This window comes from Pristis pectinata, chromosome 4 (genome assembly GCF_009764475.1).
Source record: "Pristis pectinata isolate sPriPec2 chromosome 4, sPriPec2.1.pri, whole genome shotgun sequence".
In the NCBI taxonomy this organism is placed as follows: domain Eukaryota; kingdom Metazoa; phylum Chordata; class Chondrichthyes; order Rhinopristiformes; family Pristidae; genus Pristis; species Pristis pectinata.
The window spans coordinates 76,635,109-76,657,895 of NC_067408.1; the positions used below are offsets into that span (position 1 = coordinate 76,635,109).

The following is a 22,787-nucleotide window of genomic DNA, read 5'->3' on the forward strand; positions in this document are numbered from 1 at the left end:
CGGGTACAACCCTCCCCACCTTCGAGGACATCTTCAAGAGGCGGTGCCTCAAGAAGGCGGCATCCATCATTAACGACTCTCACCATCCGGGACACGTCCTCTTCTCATTACTACTATCGGGGAGGAGGTTCATGAGCCTGAAGACCCACAGTTAATGTTTCAGAAACAGTTTCTTCCCCTCCGCCATCAGATTTCTGAATGGTCCATGAACCTATGAACTCTACCTCATTATTCCTCTTTTGTATGATTTTATTTATTTATTTTTTTGTAACTTACAGTAATTTTTATGTCTTGCACTCTACTGCTGCTGCAAAGCAACAAATTTCACGACCTATGTCAGTGATAATAAGCCTGATTCTGATTCTGATCCTGAAGAGCAAAAGGGAAGCAAGAGACAAAATTGGTCCTCCTGAAGATCAGCGTGGTCATCTATGCATGGAGCTGAAAGAGATGGGGGAGACCTTAAATGAATTTTTTGCATCCATATTTACTCTGGAGACAGACACAGAGACTATAGAACTGAGGCAAAAGAGTAGTGAGTCATGGACCATATCCGGATTACGGAAGAGGAGGTGCAGGCTGTCTTGAGGTGAATTAAGGTGGATAAATCACCAGGGCCTGACAAGATGTCCCCTTGGACCTTGTGGAAGGCTAGTGCAGAAATTACCGGGGCCCTGGCAGAGAAAATTAAAATGCCCTTAGCCACACGTGAGGTGATGGAGGACTGGAGGATAGTTAATGTTGTTCCATTGTTCAAGAAAGGCTCTAAGAATAAGCTGGGAAGTTATAGGCTGGTGAGCCTGATGTCAGTCGTGGGTAAATTATTAGAAGGTATTCTAAGAGACAGGATATATAAGTATTTAAATAGACAGGGCCTGATTAGGGACAGTTAACATGGTTTTGTGTGTGGTGGGTCATGTCTAACCAATCTCATAGAGTTTTTCGAGGAGGTTAAAAAGAAGGTCGATGAGGGAAAGGCAGTGGATATTGTTTACATGGACTTTAGCAAGGCCTTTGACAAGGTCCCACATAGGAGGCTGCTCCAGAAGGTTAAGTGGCTTGGCGTTCAGGATGAAGTAGTCAATTGGATTCAACATTGGCTTAGCGGGAGAAGCCACAGAGTGGTAGTAGATGGTTGTCTCTCTGACTGGAGGCCTGTGTCTAGTGGTGTGCTATGGGATTGGTGCTGGGTTCTTTGTTATTTATCATCAATATTAATGATTTAGAAGATAACGCGGTAAACTGGATCAGCAATTCGCAGATGACATGAAGATTGGTGGTGTAGTGGACAGCGGGAAGGCTATCAAAGCTTGCAGCGTGATCTTGACCAGCTAAATGGGCTGAAAAATGGCAGATGGAATTTAACACAGACAGTGTGAGGTGTTGCACTTTTTGAGGACAAACCAGGGTAAGACTTACACAGTGAATCGTAGGCTCTGAGGTGTGTGGTAGAACAAAGGGATCTGGTAATACAGATCTATAGTTCCTTGAAAATGGCGTCACAGGTAGACAGGGGCGAAAAGAGAGCTTTTGGCACTTTGGCCTTCATAAATCGGGGCACTGAGTACAGGGTTGGGATGTTATGTTAAAGTTGTGCAAGATGTTGGTGAGGCCGAATTTAGAGTATTGTGTGCAGTTCTGGTCACCTACCTGCAGGAAAGATGTCAGTAAGCTTGAAAGAGTGCAGAGAAAATTTACAAGGATGTTGCCAGGATATGAGGACCTGAGTTACAGGGAAAGGTTGAATAGGTTAGGACTTTATTTCCTGGAGCGCAGGAGAATGAAGGGAGATCTTATATAGAAGTATACAAAATGATGAGGGGTATAGATAGGATGAATGCATGTAGACTTTTCCCTTCAAGGTTGGGTGAGGCTAGAACTAGAGGACATAGGTTTAGGGTGAAAGGTGCAATAACTTAAAGGGAAACTTCTCACTTAGTGGGTGGTGCGAGTGTGGATGAGCTGCCAGTGGAAGTGGTAGATGTGGGTTCAATTGTAACACTTAAGAGAAGTTTGGATAGGTACATGGATGGGAGGGGTTTGGAGGGATATGGTCTGGGTGCAGGTAGATGGGACTAGGCAGAAGATCAGGTGACATAGACAGGATGGGCTGTAGGGTCTGTCTCTGTGCTGTAGAACTCTATGAATCTATGACAAAAAAAGGTGGGATTAATGCAGGATTAGTGTAAATGGATGGTTCATGGCTGGTGCGGACTGGGTGGGCCAAAGGTCCTGTATCCAAGCTGTATCTCTCTTTGACTAGGATTATAATGACAATCTTGTTTATTCCAAAGTTTTAACATATCACTTGAATATCAACAGAAATTTTTTTCCAAGTGGCTCGCATAGCATTTAATAATAAAATATTGCTTGATATATGCATACAACAAGTTTATAACCTTTAGACTCCATTTAAAATATGATTGTGTAATTTCCAATTAAATCTGTTTTGAAATGAAGTTTTGTAAATTACAATTGACGGTTGAGATGAGAGTCTGCACGTGATCTGCATTCAATCACAGTCATTTTCAATGATGTAAGTCGACACTGTATAATAATTGTATAATTCAAATTTGATTTATTATTCCCCACATACTAATAAACTTCTAAGTTGACAACAGCACAAAGTAATTCACTGTTCCTTTAGGATGCTTTGTGCAAATAAAAATTTTGTAATTCTCTTCTATCAGTATAATCAGTAGTCAGAGTGGGATAGGATTGTGCTGGAAATTCAGAACCTATTGAAAGATTGTCAATATATTATTTATTTTTAAATTCAAGAAATATATCTTGCCTTTAAAAGGTGCAATTTGACTTTAATGAGGGCAGGATAACTTTTAAGTGGTTTTAAGTGAACTCTTCTAGATTTCTTCTCAGAACTGACCAATGGCATGCATATTTCAGAGCTTAAGTCTTCATCAAGTGATATCTCAAGGCATAAATCCTCAGCAGCCTGTGCCTACTATTGCTCCCACTTGTGAAAGATAGCCCACAATCTCACAGTTCTGCAGAATAAGAGCCCCAATGACTTTATTGACCTTGTGAACCCCATGAGAGAAAATTCCTGATATTTGATGTCTTCTTTGCTGTCTAAGATCTCAAGAAATTAGAAACTTGCAGATATTTAGTCGTTTGCAAGTTATCATTAGAAGTTTCCAAACGAGAAACATTGGGATATAAATCAAAAAAACTGCAGACGCTGGAAATCTAAAATAAAAACATAAGATGCTCAATATACTCAACAGGTCAGGCTGTAGTTCAGAATCGGAGGAATCAGATTATTATCACTAACTTGTATGATGTGAAATTTGTTGTTTTGCAGTAGTAGTACAGTGCAAAGACATAAAATTACAGTAAATTACAAAAATAAATCAATAGTGCATGTTGGTGGAGGGGAAGAAGCTGTTTCTGAATCACTGAGTGTGGGTCTTCAGGATCCTGTACCTTCTCTCCAATAGTAGTAACAAGAAGAGAGCATGTCCCGGATGGTGGGGGTCCTTAGTGATAGATGCCACCTTCTTGATGCACTGCCTCTTCAAGATGTCCATGATGTTGGGGAGGGTTGTGCCCGTGATAGAGCTGGCTGAATCTACAACCCTCTGCAACCTCTTGCATTCCTGTGCATTGGAACCTCCATACCAGGCTATGATACAGCCAATTAGAATGATCTCCACCGTACATCTGGAGAAATTTGTAAGATTCTTTGGTGATATGCCGAATCTCCTCAAACTCCTAACGAAGTAGAGCTGCTGGCGTGCCTTCTTTGTGATTGTATCAATAGATTGGGCCCAGGATAGTTCCTCTGAGATGTCGACACCCAGGAACTTAAAGCTGTTCACCCTTTACACTGCTGACCCCTCAATGAGGAGGAGAAGCAGCTAACATTTCAGGTTGAAGATCCTTTATCAGAACTTAAGAGTGTTGGGATATATCTGCAATGAGGTTACAGTAACTACTACTGTCACCAGCATGTGTTGCATTGAAGGAAATTCCTGGTTGATCGTGGTAGAAATTTGAATTGGTCTTGAGGATAATAGTGGCTGATATCATGGTGAGAATGTGTGGACAATGCCCTGCAAACAGCCTCCCATTCAGCATAAGTTCTTTTCAGTCACTGTTTGTATATGAGAGAAGCCAGGGCAGAATATTTCTGGCTCTCCCATTCATGAACACACCAGGTTGCATTTCTACTCTCATATCCTTTGGCACCCATTCTGTAATTCACTCAGTACCAATGTGGGGCATGTTTTCTTGATCTATTTGCAATTGTTGGTGTGTTAGGCAGTTGTAATGCCAAATTTTCTTGCATTGTTTGAACTTGTTCCTCCTACACAGATGTAGAGAGTATTCCCTTCACCCTTCGTTCTGGGTTTCATACAATCGGATGCATCGAATGACAGAGTATGGTCAACCAATTTATGTGGATATCTATCCTCCACACAATCATTAGTTTTATTCCCACATGTCCATCCTTGTCTCATTTTTCAAATTTCCAGCAATCGCGTATTTATTACTAATGTTTCAATCACTATCACAAGTAAACTATTCTGTAATATAAGAGAGTTTTGGGTAAAACCATTCCTCTTTTTCTTTGTCCTAAATCTAGAATACTTAATAATATAATCTATGATTCTTCACGAAGACCTTTCCTTCTTAGAAATAGTCTGTTTCTATCCCATTGCCTTTCAAGGTTTGAAATATCTTTATTGAAATGTCCTTTTGTCTTTTCATTCATGGCAAGAAGAGACCCACAAGCCATAATCAATGTGATACATGCTTCTACTCAGCAGAGAGATGGCAGGTATAGATGCTGCAGATTCAATGTTCACTGATTTTCAGAGTTGAATTAGTTTGTAAACACTGTTGTGTTTTATTCCTAGATTGCTGGAGTATGGTGTTGTGTGAAATGCTTCCTTTCAGCCTTAAGTATGAAGGACTCTGGACAGGAACTTTGGATATCAAAACTAGTTTAATCACAAAGGCAAACGTGGGGACAGAATGGATGGGAACAGATACACACTCGCACACGTAGGAGACTGTGAATGTGAGGAGGGATCGCAACTAGGATAAGATACACACACACACACACACACACACACACACACACACACACACACACACACACACACACACACACACACTGATACACACAAGCACACAATAACAATGTACAACTTCAGGATATAATACTTCAATGCTTGACCCACACTAGCATTGGTCCTTAATGCTCCCTGAGTCTGAGTGAAACACTCCCAAACCATGGTGATGCACTCTTACCAGTGATCTCTGCAGCATTGTCTCATACTCCTGGGGTCGTCAAAGAGGAAGGGCTAGGGGATTGCAACCCTTTTTATGGTGCTAGGAGGCTGGGTGGAGCCTCACTGAGTGATTTAAACGGACCAATGGTTTGGGGGTCAAGGACAAAGGTGCCTGCCACAGCCAATGGTCAGGCAAGTTCAGAGACAAAAGGTACTCTCACACCTGAGGGATGGATGGAGCCGCACCTTGATTGACAGTGGTATAACTTCCGATCCGAGGAGCAATGCTGTCCTCCGACCAGCGGGGGTCAGTGTCATTACTGTTACGTGACAGCCATGTGTTCTCTCACTACATTGGGCTATTGTTTACCCTTTTAGTAGCTTTTCATTTTCGGGCCTTTTGCAAGAATAAATAATGAAAAGAACAATTGATGTTTAGGGCAGAATGCGTACCTTGGTTGCCAAGGTTAACTTGTACACTCACAGACAACGTACAAGCACATCACCCACTGCCTTCAAATCAGCTTCCCTTACACACCTAGACCTCCTCAATCTCAGTTGCCTCCACTGATGAATTTCCTGTGCCTCAGGTCCATATATGTGTTTGTATCCATGCAGCAAAGCCTGGTCTCCAATCTGATACTTCCCATCCATCTTCTCCTTAAAGCACCTTGTGCCATCTAAGACAGAATCCGCCATCTCACTTTGGCCTCATGAACCATCTTAGAACTCGTGGAGCTGGATTGGAAGCAGGTCATCCACAACCCGACAGGACTGCCTTAGTAAAAGAAGAAAGAATTATGTTTTTATGCTTTACTCGGGTACTCTGACAGTGAGGAAATTCCACTACCAGCTCCTGTCAGTTTCTTCTGGAAAGGATGGAATGTTTATTTGGCCACTTAGTTTTGACACAGGAATATGTGTATTTCTACATTTTTTAAAACCAACTGCAACTCTGTGTTGTAGAAAACAAATCACAGCGGACATTTTTATTTCAGTGCTAAGGGTGCAAATTTGGTCAGAATTTTGCTATAATTTAGAGATTCTACAATTACAGCGCTTACTGCTGCTTATCAAATCGGATGTCAGATTGAGTGACAGGACTTGTGTCAATAGCAGGGCTGTAGCATTTTGGATCTTGCCAGGTCCTTTGGCTAATTATAGCTCTGAATGAACTCTTCCCATCTCCTGCGAATGTCAGGCTGTAAATGGTAGGACAAACACAGAACTTGAGCAGAAATGACAAGAACCCTGTTTTAAGAATGTCGTCTTCTTCAGTGCCTTGCAACTCTGCAGCTGAAATCCGGGCAGGTGAAAGGTCTTGGCTATCTGAATGCTGAAAGGAATAAGGGGTCTGTCATGAGTGGAGTGGATAAGAAAGTATTTGGAAACCATCTGGATCTTGTAATTGTGGGATAAAGGCAATGTGAGGATGTGAGAATCCAGTCATGTGCAATGATCTCTGCATAGCCACTGTGGCAGTTATTCCATTATTGGTCAACATACTTTCCTCCGGGCTGATGAATCGATTGAAAGGCTGGTGCCTGCTGGTGACTGTTGGTGGCAAATACTATCCTGTCCTGCTAAGGAGAATAAAATGTATCATTTAATGTGTGTTGCACAATATCTGTGAGATGTGTCTGTCACGGTAGCTGTAAATTATGATTGTTGGAAAAAGAGCAAATGTCTGAGGGTGCGCTGGGGCATGTGAATGTTAGGTTGGAACAGTAATTAAAAGAGATTTCCATTAGGTGATTGATAGAGATATATAATATGAGACTGCCTTGATTCTGTAGTGCAAGTTGTACTGGGTTATGATGTGTTCCTTGACCTTAGGGGCACTAATTATTTGTCAGCAGTATATCCACATCCTTGGTGCTTGACTTTTGATCTTAACCTGATAAGTCTTTCCTGCAGGTTGTATTGCATTATGCATTTGGAGCTTCTTGGGCTTTTGGGAATAGAGGATCTTACAATGACATTGAGAATGGTATCTGAAAGTTGGGGTAGCCACTCTTGTCCTGCAACTTTCCAAAGCTGCAATGACTTCCAGCAGCGGTTGACGGTAATGGCCACCTTCCTTTAAGAGATATAGTTCCAGCTTCAGTCAGTATTGGTTAGCATCAGGTGGGTAGGAATCCCTAAAATTGAACCTATAAGTATCTGCAAAAATAAGAGCTGATATTAGCTGGATGCTGCAATCATTATAATGAGATATGAAACATGCATCAGGTTAAATTGGTGCACATTACCCATGCATCGTGATTCAATTGCAATCAGATTTTCTCTTCACTCTCAGTGTCACAAACTCTTCTTCCCTTTTTCCAATTGCATCTGCGATTTCAGTTTCTGAAATGAACACATTTACCTTTAAGTCAGGTCATAGTTCGGCATTCCTGTGCTATATCTCCCATTGCACATTTCTCCTAAATATCGTTGGGCTTTGTAGGCCTTGGTCATTTCACTGACCATGCCAAAGTGGTGTTGGATTTGAAAAAAACGTCTGATGGAATGTATGCACCTGTTGGAGCTCCATTATTTTATTAAGTGACCCAGTACCACCACGTGGTTATAATAAGAATGCCTTGCTTTTGCCATTCACAATTCAGTGAAGGTGTTCTGGAGTATCTTGAAGCCTAAGTGGCAAACCATTTCCGATACAGGACAATCTCTGGTAATTATTCACCAGTGTATTAAACATTTATATTCATTTAGAACTACTATTGGTGACATTTGTGATGACTGAACAATTTTGAAAATGCTGAGTGCTTCAGCATTTTCTGGTTTTATTTCTTGATTTCTAGCATCTGCAGTTTTTTGCTCCAATCACAATGCACCAATGATATGCAAATATGTACACTAGGAAATCACTGGGAATATCTCCCTCTAGTGGCTAGTGAATGATGTAACCCATTTTGAAGGTCTAAATGTTGTGTAATTACATGCAAGAAGTTCAGGGCTTGTTTAATACAGTTAATAAATAAATAATGGTGTGATTCTGACATTGCAGCATTACCCTTTGGTGAATGCATGTAAACAAAGCAAATCAAGTTGTATTATCTTTGAAATCTTGTAAGTGGGAGGCACTTCTATTTACAAGGCCTTGCATTCTGTGCCTATGGCAGAATTTAAAATTGAAACTCATCCATGCATTTGTAATGGAAAAACCCCAGCCAAGTATGAATATTTCATTACCTGCCACTAGATGACACTACAGTCAATTTTGGAGTTTTGGTATGAGCACCATCTAGTGATTTATTTTCCTCACATATTGATAAATGCTTTCTAAAGCTTGAATATAAACTTCTGAATTTGGCCTGTTCCAGGCCTCCAACTCATTTCTTTTCAAAATATTGGAGACATAGTGCAGTGCTTCTGGTACTAAGCAGTCACAAGTTGAAATCCTACCATGGAAAGTTATAAAGTTGAATTCAGTATTCCTTGTGATTCATCATTTTGCATCTAGGTTTTCAGATGGATGTAGAAAACCCTGCTAAGTGGGTGTAGTAAGGTTGGAATGGGAACATAATTGTTACATATGTTTTTTTTAATTCATCATTTACAGAGTGGGGATGATGACAGGAAAAAAATCAAATCCTTTTAAATTGGGGCACAGAAAAAATTGTTTACGAACCTTTATTTGAGCATAAGGACAAATTATGATCTAGTCTGTGAGCTGCTGTTTTACATCTTGACATTCAAGGTCACGTTGTTTGTAAAATAAATGGTTAATCCACAACATAAGCGGTCAGCCCTGTTGATTTCATACTGATAGGTTGGTTAAAATTGCAGCTTGATATTATCTTCCTGTAACTGATGGAACAAGCATAAGTGCACACTGAACAATGACAGGGTACATTCACATCTTTATTTATTGATGATAATCTCATGGAATGAGTTGTCTGTCATTTGTAGAAGCCATCCAAATTTCATTTTAAAATCTGTAAAAACTGGATTAGCAACCAGATGCTGGAGGTGATTTTATCCCCGTGATTTATTAATTAGTTTAGCTATAATCATTCATTTTTATTAAAAGAAAGATTACACTGAGCAACTGATGTTGTCTGTGTGCAGAAAGCCAGTAAAACGTGCACTGTGCTAGTTTGCATCGTGATTGACCTCGAGTCAGAAATTCATGTATTCAAGCTACACTGCAGGAATTAAAGATGTGAATATAGAAATGCTGTGCCATCTGAGGTATCATCAGTTGGATGATCTGTTAAACTACAGCCCTATCTGCTCATTTAGAGATATAAAGTTGGTATGGGATGTTCTCCTGGTGTGCTGGATGACATTTATCATCAAACAGAATAAAAGCGTGTTGGTTGATCATTATTTCATTGCTGGTCGTAGCATTTTACTTTGTTAAAATTGGCTCCTATGTTTGACTACTTACCACACCAACACTTATTAACAGAAATATCATGAAGGGTTCATGAAGGTTCTTTTTTTATTCAGGAAAAGTCATTTTTATAGTTGTCTGTAACCTAGCACAGTGCTGCTGCACATTTGGAATAAATTAGCAATAGTAAGATAATGTCTGGGGATATTTTAGATGGAAAAGATCACTGATTTTTACCATAAAAAGTAAAAATAATGTGGTGGTATGTGCAATTCAGAAGTAAATTTCATTGTAATGGAAGGCCTCATTTAAATTGTACAAATTCTGTGCTTTGGCTGTTTAGCTATGTTCAAGGCAGGAAGTAAAAGAGCTAATTGCAGTTATTTAAACAAGCATATGATCAATAAAATTTCACCATAAATCACGGATTAAGAAGATGACTGTTGCAAATCTTCCTGGCTTTGATTGATGGTTCTGAAGTGAATGGCCACTGTATCTGTCACTGTGCTCTGTTGTTGGACTCCATATGAAGATTGGCATCAGGGGAATCACATCAGCATTGCTACATCAGGTCAGACCTGCCGTAAGATCAGTGATTTCAATCATTTGAATGGGGGTTAGTCAGTTTGCAGAAAAGTTTCATTTAAAAAATGTTTAATTTCACTTTAATGTTTTTAATTATTCCTGTATCTTTTTCTGGGTGATAACTTGCTTTAAATTTAAACAATTACTTTTTACATCATTTACATCAATTGTAATATTTTCTAAACGTTTCCGAATGACAGAAACAATTAAAGCTTAAACAGTATCACAGCTTTACACAAGACAAAGCTTCAATCCAGCATTTTTGTCTGTGGGTAGGGCCTAACAATAGGCTGCCTAGGACTCATTCCCTATCTGACTACTGGATGCAGAGGGCCAGCAAGATTGTCCCTCCACATCCAACAGGGATGGTGGGCATTGACTTCAGGCAGTAAATTGCCCAGAGTAATCAGACCCATATATATGCATAAAAACTCATGGATTAGCCATTTAAGATTTGTTTTGTTTTCAAATTTACAGATTTATTTAAAAAATATGTCATAAATACATTATTTTCCTGTATAGACTGAATTCCAAATTCAAATGATCAATGCAGACTGCACAACATTCAGTGGAGTCTAAATCAGCTTGGCTCATTTTAATGTGAAGCACAGTATGTACTGGACAGGAATGATGAAAAATTAATAATTGCTTTGGGAAGCCTAATAATTATGCACATGCTGTGGTTAGCAGAAGAGCTCAACTCTGTTGCTTCTATTAGCACATGTATTTGCAGTGAAGCTTTAGAGTATAACACGGTTTGTTTTAAACTCTACAGTGCTTCAAATATAATATGATGCATTTCAGAACAATGACTTTATGGCTTGTTACTTCATAATGAGTCTGAACAGCACTACTCTATCATTTTATATTTACTTGCACATTATTTTACAAACTCATCTGAGACTTCGCTGAAGCTGAGGGCAACTCATTCAGTTAAAATGGAATTAGCGCAGTCACCAACACAAATGCAATATAATGCAAATGCTTTGGCTTTTCTGCTACGGAACAACAGTGGATTAACTCCTCACAGTTTATTACTCTGCAAATGAGGTGTAGTTGCAAATGTTGAGCTTTCACTCTGCCACATGCTGTTGGAAAATCGGTGTCAAATCAAGTAAGTATAGTGAGGTAGTCGTTCCTAAGAATTTTTTTCTTTGTTTTGATGAATTCGAGTATTGCTCAGAATGGAGTCATTCTGAGAACATTGACCTGGATATTTACAGGGCAGTTTCCATGCACAGTATTTATGGAGTTTTGGAATGAAAAACAAGAAGCCTGGATATTCCGCATGTTATGACATTTTCATTCCTCTGAATTTACTCAATGACTGAGCAGTCACACACTTTGTTTTGGAGAATTCCTTAGAGTTAAATTAAAAGAATTTCTCATCTTGATCCTCCTACTAGGTGTAACCTGGGAAAGAATTTGAGAGCTGATTGCCCAGAGTAAGTGGTGAAGAATCCAGAAATTTCATGCTTGACTGTTGGACTCCACACGGAGGCCAGCAGTGGAGTGCAGCCTGAAAATTGCCAGTAGAGTTAAGCCACCACATTCAGGCTTCCCAGCAACTACTTAAGTATCTGACAAATATTAAAGCTAACAATAAAAACAAACAGCAGATGCTGGAAATTTGAAACTGGAAACAGAGAATGATGGGAACATTCAGGAGGTCAGGCAGCAGATGGTTGCAGTGGGATGTGATCTCCATTATAGTGGAGAAACCAAATGCAGATTGGGTGACTGCTCTGTGGAGCATCTGCACTCCATCTATATGGGTGTGCCTAAGCTTTTGGTTGCCTGTCACTTGTATTTTCTGTCCAACGCCCACTTTGACCTATCTGCCTGTAGTCTCCTGTACAGATGATGTTCAAAATAAACTTGAGGAACAACATCTTATCTTCTACTTGAACACATTGCGGTCTTCAAGTCTCAATATTGAATTCAAAAATTTCTGGTAACTTGGTTTCTCTGTTTATACCTGAACTCATTAGTTCTGCTGTATATGTTATCTATACTATTAATTCAGCTTTTCTCTCTTGACCTGCATTTCACATCCGACACAAATCACTTGTTTATTTTCTCTTTCATTTACAGCCTCATTAAACTATCAACCAGATGTTCATGTTGCACAGGTTGCAGGCTGTAGGACTCAAATTCTCCAACAGATTCCATAGATAAAGAAGCTTAATTTGCTGTTAATGCTACTTAAACTGCTACATTGTCATCTGGTTCCATCTCATCAAATATATTCCCTTTTTTCAACTCATCCCTTTTCCCCACCTTAGTTGCTGTTCAAAGTTAATAAGTTTTCTCTCTTTCCCAGTTCTGATGAAGGGTTTCTGGACCTGGTCGACATTTCGAGTTGAGACCCTGGTGCAGGTTCTCAACTTGAAATGTCGTTCATCCCTTTGCCTCCACAGATGCTGCCTGACTCACTAAATTCCTCCAGTAGTTTTTTTTTGCTTGAGATTCCAGCATCTGCAGTCTCTTGTGTCTCTGATATTTCATTATTTTGGGTTCCACGGTTCTGATAGAACTGATAAAAATGCCATGGGATTTTGTCCTCAGAAAACAGTCTCTCCAATTTCCTCAAAGAACAATCTGGTTGGTTTGTTGATGACAATGCATAACGTCTGTAGCCAATGATCATGGTTCTGTAATTAGCAAGAACAACAGTTTAAAAGCAAGAATAAAAAGGCAGATGCTTCTTCCAGAGCTTAGAAACCAGAACATCATAAAGGTCTTGAAGGAGCATGATCATTGCCTTGATAGATCTGAAAGCCAGTGCCATGTCCTCAAAAGTTCCGTTTGGAATTCTTTGATGCTGACAAAGCTTAGGCATGGAGTTTCTTAGAATCCAAGCCCAGCTGTTATGGAGAAGAACATCATGCAGATAGGCACCATGTAAGGCTGGATCATTACATCATTACACTTCAGGCTGGGTCACACTTAGACCTGGTTAAGGATTCCATAGAAAATGGTGCTATCTGCAGTGTGCAAGTCTGGACTTAATGTGTGCATCCACTGCAGCACAGAAGTACAGTTTAATTGTTGCTCATCATCTATTGAACTAAGGAGCCAGATGCACTTTGTATTTGCCCCTTCAGCTTTATGTCAACCATAACTGATGTAGTCCCATTCATTTCAATGAGGTTATTGACGTGCATAAAAAAGGTAAATAGTTTGATTTCTTTTACTTTTTAATCACTATAATTGTTTTAACTAATGCAAAATTGATTGTGGCTTCCAATGAATTTAGTACTTTTAATGTATTAATATTTTTAATTTTTAGGAATTTTAAATGGTCTTCAATTATTTCTGAACATTTCTGATATTTGGGGGCAGTTAAAAGAATGGAAAAGATCTTTGACAGCATAAACTGTTAAAAGCCATTTGAGTAGTTTGTGGGCAGGGCTCTAGTTTCCATCACCTGTGGCCTGCTTGCTGGTTGTGTTCCACTTAAGTGGAATGGCTGCAGTAAAGAGGCTGTGCCTCTACAAACTGTAAGTTTAACGTGAGCATCACATGGAAGTAAACATGAGATGTGGGATGGGACCAGTGCAACCCTGCCCACTGTTGGCTTGAGCTCATTTTAACACTGTCCTTTTTCCATTGATTTAACATTTTCCCGTTCGACTTTCTTTGAGAACAAGGTAAGTGCTGTAGGCTTCTATCATCTATCCCATATGATGTCCTTTGACACTGCAAGACCAGTCTTGAGTAAAATAATGTGCAATATGTTGGTTGAACTGTGTTATTTTAGATAGTTCATAAATGTCATTGATATGCATTCATGGAAGTGTCTTGAAAAGACACATTAATAGTAATCCAGTTACATAATAGTACTATAATTTCTGTTATGAAATTTTAACACTTAGTAAGATATGAGTCATTCAATTACCAATATAATTTATTTATAAAGATAATTATAAAATGCATGACTTCAGAGACATTTATAAGGCAGTGGAAAACAATGAAGTCAATAAACCCCTTGGACAGAGTTGTGCACCACTGGTGGCTGAACTCTTGAACCCATTTTGCAATATTCCTCTCTGGAAAGCCTTTTACAACTTTTGTGTATTTTTAAATCTTGTTGAATGGAGCCAGAATTGAGGGAACTAAGAAGCCAAGACCTTTGTGAAAGGTACCCCAAGCAATCATTTGGGGGACCTGAGGATTGTGGCCAAGTTCTGTAAAGGGGTTAGTGGGAGAGTGGAATGTTGTTGACACCAAGATTCGAGATTAAGGGATAAAATTGGTGAAAATAGTTAGTGGGGTGATCAAGAGCAGTCAAGGACACAGTCTTGCCATTTGGGAGTTGGGGGGGGGGGTGGTGGTGTGAGAGGGGTGGGGGTAGACCAAGCAAGTGTAGGTATGAGACAGCAGAATGAGCAATGCCTGTAACCTGGTGGAAGAATTCCAGAGGACAGAGGGATAAGTAAGGGAAGGTCTTTGAGTGATGTTCCGAGTTCCCTGTTCAGGGACTTCTGCCATTAAAATATGGTTGCTTTGAAATATGCCTGAAAACAGGCACATATCAGAAGAACACAACTTCATTTTCCAGGTTATATTATATAGGAGTGTTGCACAGGGAATGACATCATTTTACATAGCTCATAACCAGAAATGTCTGGTTTAATTTCCCAAATTGTACAATTAGATCCAGAAATTGTCACGACTGCATTCCTTTCTAGAAATAATCCATTTTCTTATACATGCAAACTTCTGGGCCAAAGTGCTATGCTGCAGAAATAGAAAATACTTTTGCAAAGACAAATGTTTATGTTTCAGGTCATTGATTTTTCATCGGAAATGGGACAAGTTAGAAATCTGCTAAGTTTTAAGCAAGAACAAAGGCAGGAAAAACAGGATGGGAAAGGAAAGAAGCCAAGTGAAGCTAAGTGGGAAGAAGGCAGGAGAGATTTAAAGTCAAAGGAGATGGTTGTGCAAGGCCAAAGAAAGAAATAGAAGGCGGGTTTATGTAAGGAGTGAATTGGAATAGCTGAATCATTGCCAATGGCTGCTGTCCAAAAAAATCGGAGGAATGGTTATTATCTGAAATTGTTGAACACAGTGCTGAGCCCAGAAGTCTACAATGCAAAAGATGAAGTCCTGTTCCTCCTCTTGATGGTGAGTTTATTTGGAACTCTGTAAAAAGGGAAAGACAAAGCGGTCAGACTGGGAATGGAATGGAGAAAGTAAACAACAACTGACCAGAATATATGGTCACATTTGCAATTGAACAGAGTTGTGCAATATAGAAAATTATGACGGGCACATATCGGATAGACATGAAGAAACTTTCCCCCTTAGCAGAGGTATTCATAACCAGAGGATAAAGGTTTAAGTTAAAGATAAGTTAGTAATAAGGGATTTGAAGAAGAAGTTTTCATTCATCAGGTGGTTGAAATCTGGAACACACTGCCTGAGGGGTAGTAGCAACAGGTACTCTCAGTGAATTTAAGGAGTACTTAGTAGAACATCTGAAACACAATGGCATCGAAAATTACAGGCCAAGTGCTGAAAAATGGGATTAGTGTAGATAGATACCTGATGGCTGACAAAGACACAGTGGGTCAAAGGGCTTGTTTCTGTGATATATGACTCCTTGATCCTGTGTTCTGCAAAGTGATCATTGAGTTTGGTCTCTTCAATGAACAATAATTTTTTCATTCACTTTTGAGATGTGGATATCACTAACAAAGCCAACAATTTTTGCCCAGCCCTAATTGCCCCTGAAGGTGCAGTAAGCCCATCATCTTGAACTGCTGCAGTCCTTCTGGTGAAGGTACTCAGTGCTGTTGGGGCAGGATCTCTCAGATTTTGATCCAGTGACAATGAAGGACCAACATATATTCCCATGTGAGAATTGTGTGCAACTTGGAAGGGAACCTGCAGGTGGACTTCTTAGTGGTAGGTGTTGGAGGTTTGGGAGGTGCTGTCAGACAGATAATTTCAGTTCCTTATTGCAGATGGTATACACTGCAGCCAAAAGGTGTGAAGGGAAAGAACGTTTAGTGTGGTTGATGGGATGCCAATCAAGTTTCTCCTGGATGTTCATACTGTATTGATCCAGGCAAGTTGAGAGTATTCCATCACTTTCCTGATTTCACCTTGTAGATGGTGGAAAGGTATTAAAGGATACCCCAGGATACCCAGCCTCTTAACCTGTTGTTATAACCACAGTACTTATGTGGCTGGTCTAGGTTGCTTTCTGTCCAATTCTGTCCAGAATATTTGTGGTTGGGGCATGGTGATGGTAATGCCACTGAATGTCAAGGTAAGCAGTTAGATCCTCCTGTTTGAGATGGTCATTGCTTAGCAGTAGTACGATATACTAAAATGATATGCTGAAATACATTATAGTACACTAAACTTCCATGTACTTTGCTGTAGTCTTTTGTTTTGCAGTATTCTTGAGAGGCACCAATATCAAGTAACATTTGAGTCAAATTTGAAACCTGTTTGATGGAGTTCAGTTTGTGGACCCTAGAATTCCTTTTGATATTAGTTTAATTTCTGCATTTTTACTTGCATAATCTCCAGAAATAAAATACAGGAGAAAAGTTTTAAAATGCAAAGAAAAGGACAAGATGAAATTTATGCTAAATTATCATTTATGAGAGTTGACTTAATTCTAAAATTCTGATGTCAAGTCGCTATGGAATTTGGAAATTGATATTTTTATTTTTTCATTAAATCTAGATGAGGAAGATTCAACTACTATGCCATTGAAATTTGTATCGAAAGGGCCAGGTCATTACACTTGTCAGATCTTATTAAAGTCCCAATATGATGTCCGTTTGTACAACATCATGTGTGTGGTAAATCCTGAAGAGTACTTTGAGACTGAGTTGGAAATTGCTGCTTCTACCCACCAATCTGTCATTAAAAACATTCCTTTGGTAAGTGTTGAAAGTTCAAACTCAGTTTGAGAAAATTAATTAATCATTGCATGAAGTTAAATGTTTATTGTCAAGAGCAATGCATATTCAAACTTAAAATTCCTTTAACAGTAGTTGGTCATTTTAGTTCATTACCTTCGAATTGATATAAAAGCAAAGTGTGGGAATCTTCAAAGATATTTCTGTATAAAATGGAAAAGTACAAACCATCTCATGAAAAATGTTGCATTAAATATTTCATGCAGATATTACATTATACTCTAATCACTCTATTGTTTTTTAATTCATTGAAAAATGTTAATTTTAAGTGTGAATTTTCTGATCCAGCGTTTTATAACAATAATATTTTACTCGTTTCTGAATGATTCTGGTCAACTTTATTGAAATTTGGCTTATTCATGGGAATAACAACATTTTATGAGTATCTTAATTTATTTAAAGCATACTTACCCATTGTTATTAAAGTTAAGATGAAGTCCAGGAAATCACTAGAAAATGATAAGAACATTTTTCTCTTGACTAAGGTTGAAAATTGATAAGACCATAAGACATAGGAGCAGAATTAGGCCATTCGGCCTATCAAGTCTGCTCTGCCATTCCGTCTTGGCTAATTTCTTTTCCTCTCTCAACCTCTTCTCCTGATAACCTTTGACACCTTTACTAATCATGAACCTATCAACCTCCACTTTGAGTATACCCAATGACTGGGCCTCCACAGCTGTCTGTGGCAATGAATTCCACAAAATCACCACCCTCTGGCTAAAGAAATTCCTCCTCATCTCTGTCCTAAAGGAACGTCCTTTTATTCTGAGGCTGTGCCCTCTGGTCCTCGACTCTCCCAACTACTGGAAACATCCTCTCCACACCCACTCTATCCAGGCCTTTCAATATTTGGTAGGTTTCAATGAGATCCCCCTTCATCCTTCTAAACTCCAGTGAGTACAGGCCCAGAGCCATCAAACGCTCCCCATACGTTAACCCTTCTTGTAAACCTCCTCTGGATCCTCTCTAACGCCAGTACATCCTTCCTCAGATATGGGGCCCAAAACTGCTCACAATACTCCAAATGTGGTCTGACCAATGCCTTATAAAGCTTCAGCAGTACATCCTTGCTTTTATATTCTTGTCCTCTCAAAATGAATGCTAACATTGCATTTGCCTTCTTTACTACCGACTCAACCTGCAAGTTAATCTTCAGGGAATCCTGCACCAGGACTCCCAAGTCCCTTTGCACTTCCGATTTCTGAATGCACTCCCCATTTAGAAAATAGTCTCTGCCTTTATTCCTTCTACCAAAGTGCATGACCGTACACTTCCCTACGCTGTATTCCATCTGTCACTTCTTTGTCCATTCTCCCAACCTGTCCAAGTCCTTCTGCAGACTCCCTGCTTCCTCAACACTACCTGCCCCCCCACTTATCTTTGTATCATCCGCAAACTTGGCCACAAAGCCATCAATTCCATCATTCAGATTATTAACATATAATGTTAAAAGTAGCAGACTCAACACCAATCCCTGTGGAATACCACTAGTCACCGCAGCCAACCAGAAAAGGCCCCCTTTATTCCCACTCTTTGCCTTCTGCTAGTCAGCCAATCTTCTATCCATGCTAGTACCTTTCCTATAATACCACGGGCTCCTATCTTGTTCAGCAGCCTCATGTGCGGCACCTTGTCAAAGGCCTTCTGAAAATCCAAGTAAACAACATCCATTGACTCTCCTTTGTCTGTCCTGCCTGTTACTTCCTCAAAGAATTCCAACAGATTTGTCAGGCAAGATCTCCCCTCAAGGAAACCATGCTGACTTTGGCCTTTTTTATCATGTGCTTCAAAGTACCCTGAAACCTTATCCTCAATAATGACTCTAACATCTTACCAACCACTGAAGTGAGGCTAACTGGCCTATAATTTCCTGTCTTTTGCCTCCCTCCCTTCTTAAAGAATGGAATGACATTTGTGATTTTCCATTCCTCTGGAACCATTCCTGAATCTGGTGATTCTTGAAAGATCACTACTAATGCCTCCACAATCTCTTCAGCTACCTCTTTCAGAATCCTGGGGTGTAGTCCATCTGGTCCAGGTGACTTATCTACCTTCAGACCTTTCAGCTTCCGAAGCACCTTCTCCTTAGTTATAGCGACTACACTCACTTCTGCCCCCTGACTCTCTTGAATTTATGGCATGTTGCTGGTACTTATTCAGTGATTGTTTCAGCCAAGTCTGCAGATGTTTTAAGTCAGAGAGTCTTTGTCAGGGCTGACTTTCAATAAGTTCATGACTGATCTGATCTTGGCCTCAGCTCTATTTTTCTGCTTGCTTCCTCTAATCCTTAACTCTCTCTTGAACAGAAAATCTATCTGGACCTTAAATAAATTTAATGATTCGGCCTCTACAGGCTTCTGGGGAAGGGAATTCCAAAGATTCACAATCTTTTGGGAGAAGAAATTCTGCCTCATTCCCTTGTTAAATGGGTGACCCCTGACTGAAACCATGGCCCCAGTTCTAGATTCCTTTCAGCATGGAAATCATCTGGGAAAAAAGAATTTGCATTTAATGTTTCCTGCGCTAATAACAGATTTTTTTCTTAAATTCATTTGTAAAAGAATTCCAATTTCACCACTGACTTCATGTTGAAGTGTTTTTGAGTTTTACTTGAATTTTAAAGCCATGTCCTATAGTTCCAAAGTCCAATCGAGCTGAAGATCTCTCTGTGTATATACCCTGACAGTCTCCATTAATCTTGTGAAAATATGTGAAATCATCTTAATCAGCTCTCCCTTCAAGGTATTCTTCCTGAATTGTGGTTCCCAAAATTGATCACAATATTCCAGGTGTGATCAAACTCAAACCTTGTATAATTATTTTGATTGGCTGCAGTGATAGAACCTTCCTCTACATAATATTGCTGGTATTCCCCTGTTGCAGAAGTCCAGAATTTTCACCCAACTTGTACATCATTTTAGTTGGTGGTTAATAAGTGGTAAACAAAGAACTAAACACACATAGCAATTGAAAATGCAGCCATACTTGCATTTTTATCTTATCATTTTACTGTAAGAAACCTACAAAACACTTGTCCATACAAATATGAATACTGGAATCAGATGCCCACTCATGGAATTAATTATTTATATTTTACTTTCTAATCAAAATGCATTAAGCCACATCTGAATTTCATTTGGATAGTGATTGATGTATTGGACAATATTGCACTGGACAGAATGATTAAAATATTATTCTTCATTGAGGAAGATCTGTAACCAAAATTGGTTAATTTGGTAATTATGCCTTCTGTTCCATGCCAACTGAGAGACAAGTGTTAAGGCTGGTCAATTACAATTAGTGGTATGAACTGAATCTTCTAGATAAAACTTACTATTGAAGAAACTTTAAACATTCGTATATATAGTCTTCGACAAAATACTGAAGATGTATTATTCTTTATATTTGATTTCTCAAACTGACAATCAAAGGTCAGTTCTTGAAGCTGGCTTTTGATGTGGATCTGCAGGTTTATTTCTCCCATTATCATGACTAGGTGAGAATCAATAAGTATGTTGGAGAAACTGATAGGAACTCTGAAATTCTATGGAGAAGGTTGGTGGCAAATTGATGTTGACAGCTGGATTTGCAATCAGCATTTCTTTATAAAGTTGATTTTTGTTATAATCCTGCATGTCAGTTTATTTGCATAGTGTGGATCTCATCCAAACAGGATTGATAAGCAATGGGTGTTTCAACATTACTTTGCAGTGTCTATGGTCTCCAGGAGACACCCAACTCATGACTTTCTCTGAACCCTACTGAGCATTGCAGCTGTAAGTAGTGCCATTTGATAGTGGTGACCAGCTGCTTTCTACTGGTTTTGATGAGTCCATATCCCTTCTTTCTGTCTCTGAGTTTAAATTGCAGTCGGTGCCTATTTAGACCCTGATCCCACCACAGATTGAGAAGGTATATTGATGGTCACTGAAGTTGTCCACTTGGTTGATTGTCATTAAAGTTGCCCAGTAGAGTTGACATTAATTTCAATTGTTCAAGATAACTACAAGCCAGCATATCCTGATCAATTTCACACTGTAGAAAAACAAATCACCTTGCATAAAGCTTTTTCTCAAAATTTCACAGAATAGGAGAAAGAATGATAAATCCATCTGCGGGAAGTACAACGATAGGAAAGAATCTTCCTCACAATTTAGATTTTCTGGTATTGAAGCTGGATGCACCTTGTAGTGCTCTGCTTTTCATTGGAAATTGGTGTAATAAAGATTTAGGTGCACTTATTTTATTTCGATCAGGTTGGGATAGTTAATAATTGACATTATTAGTTTTGTTGGGTCAAATATTCTATTTCGTGTTCTATTATAGGTACTCAACTGAAGGATTAATCTTTTGTTTGAGGTGAAGAAGGCAAAGATAATGAAGCTGGGAGGTGTTAAATGGAAGAGACTGCTTCATTTGTGGTCTGATGCCTTTTGCAAGAGTCCTTTCAGTCATCACTGATTATCCTGATGCTTTTCAAATCTGATATGAGTAGGCAGAGGCATCTCAAAGACCTTTTTGGATGGTAAAGCTGTGCAGGGCTCAGCAGGCAACAACTGTACATGTCATGTGAGCAGGAGCACACTGTAGAATCCCTCTAGACAAATCAAGGCAGTTGATAATACTCTATAATACTCAAATATGACTTTGAGGCACTCATTTAGTAGTCATTGTACTGCTGCTGTTTGCAGAACTTGAAAAAGGGTAGTAATCCCTCAAGGGGGCCTTGTGATCCAGAAACCATGCTGAGATGATATTCTTCCTCGAGGAGCTTTGCAAAGGCAGCATTTAGAAGGATGAATACATTATGGGAAGTTGGAGCTAATCATACTTCAGAGAAAGCCTGGATGTGGTTTAAGTATTGTTCATGGTTTTGAGAGCTCAGAGTTCTGGAGGTGTCAAATCGAGTTATTTCCAGTTTGCATCAATTCTGTTTTTAAACATTATCTTTTGAACTAATGGCCATAGGCTGCCTGTTTCTGCTTGATCTTGTGGGAGGAAGGAGTGAAGATCTTGTCAAACTCCTGAGCAAAGTTTTGCACAAAATTCATTGCAATAGTTGACAGGCCATACTAAAGCACATTTTGCTCCTTCAAAAATGCATTTCCAGGATAATCCATTGTAAAGTACCTGAAGAGCTATTACTGATGCAAGAAATTTTCATTGGATGGTGGCTTTCTTCCAATATTTCTTGTTCAAGTTTGTAATGATTAAAATTGTTTATTAGTGAAAACGTGATTTCTCAAATTTAACATCTGATAGCTAGCCTAATATTTCCAAATTTAGCTTGTGCAGAAGGTGTAGTCATGTTCTATGAAAATGATTATCTGCAGAATGCTACTTTTGTCAGGTTTTTAGAATTAAGTATGGTAATTTTAATGATCCCATTACATTTGCATAATTCTGTTTTATACATCAATGTTCCTGTTAAAATAATTTTGCTGATGTCATAAAACATAAAATTAAAGCTAATATACCAAAATGAATTACTTCAGTCAATAACTGGATTAAGCAGAATTGATTTTAGGGAAGTTAATTAATCCAACTACTTTACGTGCTTTAGTTTGTAAAGGAAATTGTTTTCTCAGCTAAATTACATAATTTCTTCAGTATTTGGTCAAGACTTTCTGTCCCCTTCCCTTTCCGATGATTGTG

The 22,787-nt window shown here is 39.1% G+C and overlaps 1 protein-coding gene across 1 annotated transcript in view; it reads left to right on the forward strand.

The window, feature by feature from the left end:
* LOC127569658 (cilia- and flagella-associated protein 47-like) overlaps positions 1-22,787 on the forward strand; it is a 401,309-nt gene that overhangs the window by 218,453 nt on the left and 160,069 nt on the right. Inside the window, 1 exon segment of the mRNA XM_052014458.1 lies at positions 16,891-17,090. Coding sequence (XP_051870418.1) covers positions 16,891-17,090 — 200 coding nt within the window.